Below are 8737 nucleotides of genomic sequence, written 5' to 3'. Positions count from 1 at the left end.
CAAATTGATTATTAAAATCGGAGACCCTTTATTATTAATTATAAGAAAACAAATCATTCATAAATGATTACCTGAGGTGCTCGCGGCGGACGCGACGGATTCCGTCTCTGTCGCCGATGATGATACCCTCGCGGAAATAAGAGGCGTATCAAAAGGCACGACCGGTACCCCACTGATGGAGCCACTGGTGGGGGCAGTGGATAAATCGGCGTCCTTGACCCATCGACTACAGGTAAGGCCGGTATCATCCGCGGAAGGAACAGATGAGGCGGCGGCATCTGTACCCCAGATGACCCACTATCCGAAGAAGTAGGACCTGGAGTGGGCACCCGGTGTATCTCAGGCATACGAGGTGCAGACACCTCCATCTGGGTCTAAGGCCATAGCTGCCTCGAGGAACGAGGGACGCCCGCCTGCCTCGATGAAGGCTCGCACGTCTAGCTGTCATCTGGCCCTGAAACGACGTTTGAGGGTTGCTAGAGGTTCCCTCAGACTATTCGGACCTTTGGCCTTTCGAACTCTTCTTCGATCTAAAATAGCCGCTCATCCTGTTTAAAATATTAATTTAAATCAAGGCTGAGGCATGGGCGGATACACTCATTCAATGTTGCTCGTTAATTCAAGGCTGAGGCAACATCGAGCAACATTGAAAAAGTAAAAATTCAATCTTATCCTTCTCAAATCTAAGACTCTAGATTATTTAGTCTTTATTCTATAAAAAATATTTTTGAAACCATATTTTTTTCATTATGTTCATGCTTAAATTTAAACACTTAATATAATGTGAAATATATATATTTTTGAAAGTATACTTGTTCAAAAATATGAATTCAATTAAATATATATATTCATCCGGATTTGATATAGGTTTTTCTATTTTATATTTTGTATCTCATGTTTAAAAATTCGTACCCAGCCCACGATGAATGCAGTACCCAGTCATGGAATATAACAAGTGCACAGTTCAAGCTTCAAGTTCATTATCAACAAAGCATATGTTTAAAAAATGAGGATAATTTATCTCCTAAACATAAATTAGGGAAATTGGACAGTAACATAAAACATAAAACATAAAGCATAGCCTAAAAATCAATTCGAAATCAAAAGTAAAAAAGAAGAAAAACGCTAACCTTAGAGACCGGGAGAGGGAGAGGGAGGGGCAGAGGGAGGGAGGAGGGAGGAGGCGGAGACCGGGAGAGGGAGAGGGCGACCGGGAGACCAGGAGAGGGAGAGGAGGCGGAGGAGGCGGAAGAGGAGGCTAGGGTTTTTCTGCAGTCGAGCACAACAAGTTAAACCCAACAACTTTAGCCGACGAAATTATTATTTCGTCGGCTAAAGATAAGAATCTCGTCGGCTAAGATCAAACTCGTCGGCTAAAACCTTTGAAATTCGTCGGCTAAACCTTCGAAATTCGTCGGCTAAACCTTTGAAATTCGTCGGCTAACCTTTGAAATTCGTCAGCTAAAATACTTTTATACATTCGGCACATTGTGATTGTGATGATCAAACTTGAGAAACAGATATTCGACCGTCAGATCTGACCATCATGACAAAATACATGTATGGGCAAAAATTCAACTTGATCCGACAAGGTTAAGGGCTTGATCCGGACGGTCAATCCCGTAAGTCAAACCCCTAAACGCACGGAAAAGGTCGTTCGACCGTCTAAATTATGTATTTTGGCCGGACCTTCAACTGAAAATAGTTTCAAATCGATGAGACGCAACAAGTCGTACAAAAATTTTACGCAAAATAACCACCGAAGATAGGGCTACACATAAAGAGAAATAATGAAAAATTGCATTGACCGCAACTATCGGCACCGAATCTTTACCGGAATATTGTGATTTTTCAACCATGGATGGATTTCACCGTTCTGGTCATATCTTATTTCACGACTTTTTTGCGTTTGAAGGTTTTACGTATAGTTTGTTTTTGAAACGGAACATTTACTTAACACTTGGTAAACAAGTTATATAACATTAGTAGGCATGTTATGATTGTGATGATCAAAATTGAGAAACAGAAATCCGACCGTCAGATCTGACCATCATGACAAAATATATGTATGGGCAAAAATTCAACTTGATCCGACAAGGTTAAGGGCTCGATCCGGACGGTCAATCCCGTAAGTCAAACCCCTAAACGCACGGAAAAGGTCGTTCGACCATCTAAATTACGTATTTTGGCCGGACCTCCAACTGAAAATATTTTCAAACCGATGAGACGCAAGAAGTCGTCTAAAAATTTTAAGAAAAATAACCACCGAAGATAGGGCTATAGTATGTAATAGAAAAAATTTAGGGTTCAGCCGACGAATACCCTAACGTATTCGTCGGCTATAGTATGTAATTAAAAAATTAAAAAATAACTAAAGCAGACGAAATATTAGGTTATTCGTCGGCTAAAACCATGTTAGCCGATGAAACATAGTATAATTCGTCGGCTAAGATGGTTTTAGCCGACGAAATACACTATCATTCGTCGGCTAAGTATTCGTCGGCTAAGATGGTTTTAACCGACGAATTATGGTGTATTTCGTCTGCTAAAGGAAAAAAATACATTAAAAAACATAAGGTATTAGTAAACCATACTAACTTCTTGTTCATCATATATCACTAAATTCATATAAAATAGCTGAAATATGAATTCAACATATGTAAACTATAAAGGAAAAAGTTATTAGTTATAAAAATTAATGGATTACGTCCTCTAAATTAAAACTAAGGCTCGTAATCGGAATCATCCGATGAGTCTTCTTCGGTGTCAGAATTAATTTCTGGTAATATATGTCTTTCCTCATCGCCAGAGTCTTCGTCTGTTTCTTGATTTGGATCAACATCAATAAGCCTTGGCTCTTCATCATGAATTCGCACCGAACGACCCGCTTTAAAATTATTAAGGCGAACGGTAGAGGAGTTAGGAATACCTATTGCGTTGGGCTCTTGATACGCAACATCTTCTTCCTTGTCTTCGGCCTCTCCAAGTGTAGCCGCTTGGTAAATGTTTCGAGGGTGCACACGATTGACTACTTTCCACTCGTCACCCTTAGCAAGGTCATCAAGATAAAACACTTGTTTTACCGATGTGGCAAAAACAAACGGGTCATCTTCGTAAGAACTCGTAGCAGTGTTCACCGATAATATTCCGTACTGATCGGTCTTCATGCTCTGCGGCCTAGTGTCAAACCATCTACACTTGAAGAGGTGCACTGTTATGCCTTGCCCATAAACGAGTTCCACCACTGAATGGAGAACACCGTAATAGTCAACTCTATTCCACCCACCATGCGCCATCACCCTAGAATTCTGTGTTCTCCGTCTGCTGTCTCTCTGTTTATATATAAATTGCACGCCATTCACCTTGCACATCGGATAAACTCTTGACATTATCGGCTTCATCGCTAGAAGTCTTAGTTCGTGCGACCAATTTGGGTGACCATCAAATTGAATATGGTTCATATGCAACCAACCATTCAACTGTAAATATGGATAATTATGCAATAAACATAAACACGTACAGAAATATTGAATTACGTACCCAGCCGCCAAAATAATGTGCGAACTCCCTGTTGTGGTACTCGAGATCACCTTGAATGTCTGGACAATGTAGATGGATGTCTTTCCAGTATTTAACTTCTCGACAGTTAATCAATACCCACCGATGGGCAATGACTAGCTCATGCGGTTGCAACTTGTAGGAGTTTGGCAAAATTCTATAAACTTCAACATCACTGGAGAGTATGGAAAGATTGAACTTCGGTACATCTACCGGTATGGTTTGCGGAGTTTCCTTCAACGCTCCTAAATACAACTTCATGTAGGTGACGCACTCGTGCGTAATATATGCTTCAGCTATACATCCTTCAGGCGCGGATTTATTAGCCACATAATATTTATAGTCTCCAAGTTGCCTATAAATCAAGTTGCAAAGTGTTATGATTATTGAACATGTATATTGAGGAATTCAGGTGTAAAAAACGTACATTTCCATGCGATACATCCAAGTGTAGTGTACTGGACCGGTAAGCAACAATTGCTCGGGAAGATGGATCATTAGGTGAGGCATGATGTCAAAAAAATTTGAAGGAAATATCCTCTCAAATTTACACATGATATAAATGATGTCCTCTTGCATTTCCCGGAGGTTAGATTTTTTCACTTCCCGTGTGCATAACTTCTGGAAGAATCTTGCCAACGCTACTAACGGCTCCACCACCAGACGGGGAAGGAACGGTCGAATGAAAACAGGGAACATGATATAAATGATGTCCTCTTGTATTTCCCGGAGGTTAGATTTTTTCACTTCCCTTGTGCATAACTTCTGGAAGAATCTTGCCAACGCTACTAACGGCTCCACCACCAGACGGGGAAGGAACGGTCGAATGAAAACAGGGAAGAGACGTTGTACCAGGATATGACAGTCATGACTCTTCAACCTGTACATCTTATTGTCCCGGAAGTTCACACACCGGGCTATCCTGAAGGATACTTCACACAACTCATCAACCTGAAAATTACGTTCTTCTGGTCAGGCTTCACGGTGTAAGGAGCTTGAGGCATTTTTTTCTTCCCTTCTTTCAATCACAGATGTCTTCTTATTTGCATTTTTTTTTAGATCAATGCGTGCCTTATGACCGTTTTTCGTCTTCCTCTCCAAGTTCAGCACTGTGCCCACCACACTATCGTAAACATTCTTTTCTATGTGCATCACATCTAGGTAGTGCCTGATCAACAACTTACTCTAGTATGGGAGTCCCCAGAATATACTCTTATGTGTCCAGAATTTGTACCTGTCGGGTTTTTCAGGTATTGTCGCCATAATATTGGGATGATTGCTGAGCTGCCCAAAATTGTACTCATTAAGCACTGCTAAAATTTCTTCCCCCGTCCATCTTCTAGGAGGCACACCGATTTCTACGGTCCCATCAAATGCCTATGCATCGAACCGTCATTCGTGATCATATGGAAGGAGAGTACGGTGACTCAATTTGCATATCTTGTTGCAATGACTGCTGCTCCCCTCATCGCTAAGGCACTCTGGACAAGTCTTGTATCCCCTAACAACGTTGCCCGACAACATCCCACGGGCAAGAAAATCACTGATGGTACCAATAACCATGACATGCATCTGGAACATCTCGTGCATGTACTTGTCATAAGTGGGATGACCAATGTCCCACAAAAACTTAAGCTCTTCAATCAAAGGTCTCAAATACACATCGAGACATTTCCATGGATAACCGGTTCCCGGAATCAACAAACTCAACATATTGTATTCCTTCTTCATGCACATCCATGGAGGAAAGTTGTACGGTATCAAAATCACCGGCCATACACTGTATTGAAGACTCATGTTGCCAAAATGGTTGAACTCATTGGATGAGAGCCCGAGCCTCACATTTCGCACCTCTGACGTAAAATGAGGAAACTTCATGTCTATATGCTTCCAAGCCTCCCCGTCAGCAGGGTGTATAAGGGTATCTTCGTCATGCAATTCCCTATCAGCGTGCCATCTTATAGCATCGGCCGTGTGTGAAGACATGTACAACCGCTCCAGCCTATCCCTCAACGGGAAATACCGAAGTACCTTCACAGGTTTCCTATTGCCTGTAGGAGTCAGCTTATACCTGTCAGTGTGACATACCAGACATGCGTCAAGCCCACCAAGGTCATTCCCTTCTGGATCTTTACCCCAGAAGAGAAGACAGTCATATCTACATGCATGGATTTTGATGTAGGAAAGCCCAAGATCTTTAAGGATACATCGGACCTTATGATGAGTGGTAGGAATACGATGACCGTGGGGCAACATCGAAACAGTGTACTATAGATAATCATCAACAGCCTTCACGGTCGATTTTGTCTCAACTTTAATCTTCATTACGTCCATCACACTTTCAAGAACGGTCTTCTGACAACCGGGGTACACATGGGTCTATTGAAAAGCAAGCAGTTTGTTGTACTTGTCTATACCAGTAGTGTTGACAACTCTAGGGAAGGGCTGCACCGGGTCAGGCATATACTGTCCTTGAGCGCATACACCGCTCTCATAAGGGAACATGTCGTTGATGAAGGCCGTTGTTGGATCGTTGGATGTACTAGTACTGCCCGTCTCAGAAAATTGGCAATGATCATGCGGACCCCCTGATGATGTTTCACCGTGATATAACCAACATGTGTACTTCTCCTAAAACCCGTTACTCCTCAAGTGCTACTTTGTCAATCGCAAATCAATGCATATCGCTGCGACACTAACATTTCGTGCACGGGCAATAGAAAATTGTATTTCCGTTAGCATTAGTCAGCGCATATTCCAGAAAACTCATAATTCCTTTATCATATCTTTTGTCCCATTTTGGAAACGAAATCCAACTCTTATCCATATCCTGAAAATATAACAAAATATATATGTATAACGTTAGCTAATTATTAATTAAATTCTATGCCATAAATAAAATCTCAATTCATTTATATATATTCTACGTACTACAACTAATTGATAACAAATTAATTAACATATATATATATAGATATACTTAATTAATAATTACATAACAATATTATATATATCAACATCATCACAAAATCATTATCAACAACTTCATACCATCAACACAATAATATAAATTAATTAACATATATATATATATATCTACTACTTATGAACATATGTACAACTTCATATATATATATATTATCAAATCATCAACCAAATCGATCAACATATATATATATATATATATCAACATCATCAACTCATATCATCAACAACTTCATACCATCAACACAATATTATAAATTAATTAACATATATATATCTACTACTTATTAACAACAACTTCATGATCATATATATTATCAAATCATCAACCAAATCGATCAACATATATATACATCCAACGTACTCAAAATCTATCAATTCAATCACACTCAAAATCGATCAACTCAAATAAAACTTAAAATCAACATATATACACATGTACGTACCTATATATAGCTCCACAAACTAATTATGGACAGATTTCAACAACACCCAAACTTTTTCTCCCGTTTTTTTTTCCCTAGAGGAGCTGCTGTCCAGATCTGCGAATATAAAACACTTTAGCTGACGAAATTTTAATTTCGTCGGCTAAAGAATGTTTAAAGTCGTCGGCTAAAGTTAACTATAGCCGACGAAGGAAAATTTCATCGGCTAAAGTCTACTTTAGCCAACGAAAAAATGGTTCGTCGGCCTGGTTTTTTTTTCGTGGCTAAAACCTTTCTTCTGGTAGTGCATACACATACCCAAACTTTTTACAATACCCTCATTTAAAATACACAACTTATTCACTAAATACACAACTCATTCATTAAATACAGATATTTTTCTAGATCTGCTCCTCAATTATAAAAAAAAAAAAAAAAAAATACACATTAGTGAGATTTTTCTCAGAAGGTTTCATCTTTTCTCACAGTAAAATCTAAATTTCCAACTTCAAATTGTACTATCTAATCAAACAACAAACCCTAAAATCTAAATTTTGTAGTAGATCAAACTTAATCAAAGATAGAGAAGTCATACCTTGCTTAGGGTTTCAGAAATATATACTACTATAATTCATTACGTTGTTTTTAGTTTTTGCTTGAAACTATAGTTGTTAATGATAAACGTCGCTAACTATTTCTGATTAGAGTTTGGTATCTTCACACACGTTATTCTCGAAGAGGATAAGAAAACTCTTAAGCGGAATATTTTATTTCAATTAGATTTCTTTACTTTTGATATGAATATCTCTTTTGGTAATTTTACGTACCCACAAAGTTTTAAATAATTTATATAAAAAAATGATGTGTATCTAGCGTTTGGAGATGTGTTAATAAAATTTCTCTTTTATTTTATTTCATTTCTAAAGTATAATTTTTGTGGGATTGTGTCTCTGACAACCCTCGTTTGTAACAAATTAATAATTTTTCTATTATTAATGTATAGAGTTTGTTGTTGGCTTAATTTGTTAGCGAGACTGTAAATTCATTTACCAATCTGGCAAAGGGGCTAGAACAGACTGTGACAAGAATGATATTTGAGCACTATGGTGTAGAGAAGTACCACTGGGAGTCTCATATTGGATCCGCTGATAATGTTCTTCGACTCCAAAAATACAATGCAGCTGAGGAGGAGAAATCTCACGTGGGTATTCCAGAGCACACAGACATGGACCTCAATACGATTATTTATCAAAACCATGTGAATGGCTTAGAGGTCAAAACAAAGCACGGTGATCAATGGATTGGCTTTGATGCCTCCCCTAACTCTTTTATATTCATGACTGGAGACGCCTTTCAGGTATGGAGCAATGATAGAATACAAGCTTGTCTGCATAGAGTGAAGAAGAGCGAAGATGCAGTAAGATACTCAGTTCTGCTCTTTACATTTCACAATGGGATCATAACTGTGCCCAAGGAATTGATTGATGAGGAACACCCTTTGAAATATAAGCCACTGAATAATCATGAATATCTTGCTTCACGAGTCGGTCAAACGTCCAGAGCTTCTATTAAGGAATTCTGTGGTCTTTGAATATGCCTCATTGAAGATGCATTTGTACTACTGAATTGAAGACAATAAGCACCCGCGCGCATTGGGATGGTTGCCTTTGGGCCTGTTTGTTGTTGGGTTTTGTTGTTTGCTTCGTTGCTTACGTCTTTTTGGCCCACAGTTGGCTCTTCGTGTTGTAAGTTTGTGTTTTTTTTTTTTT

At 38.9% G+C, this 8737-nt stretch overlaps 1 protein-coding gene across 1 annotated transcript; it reads left to right on the top strand.

Moving 5' to 3' along the window:
• The first annotated feature begins 8055 nt into the window (after nt 1–8055).
• On the top strand, nt 8056–8559 carry LOC101307939 (gibberellin 20 oxidase 1-like). The gene has a single exon (XM_004308430.1). The coding sequence runs from the start codon at nt 8056–8058 to the stop codon at nt 8557–8559; it is 504 nt and encodes a 167-aa protein (XP_004308478.1).
• Nucleotides 8560–8737: the final 178 nt, after the last annotated feature.

The sequence above is a fragment of the Fragaria vesca genome, linkage group LG7, assembly GCF_000184155.1.
Source record: "Fragaria vesca subsp. vesca linkage group LG7, FraVesHawaii_1.0, whole genome shotgun sequence".
Classification (NCBI taxonomy): Eukaryota; Viridiplantae; Streptophyta; class Magnoliopsida; order Rosales; family Rosaceae; genus Fragaria; species Fragaria vesca.
Note: the sequence above shows the minus strand (reverse complement) of the source record. Positions and strands in the feature narration are given on the sequence as shown.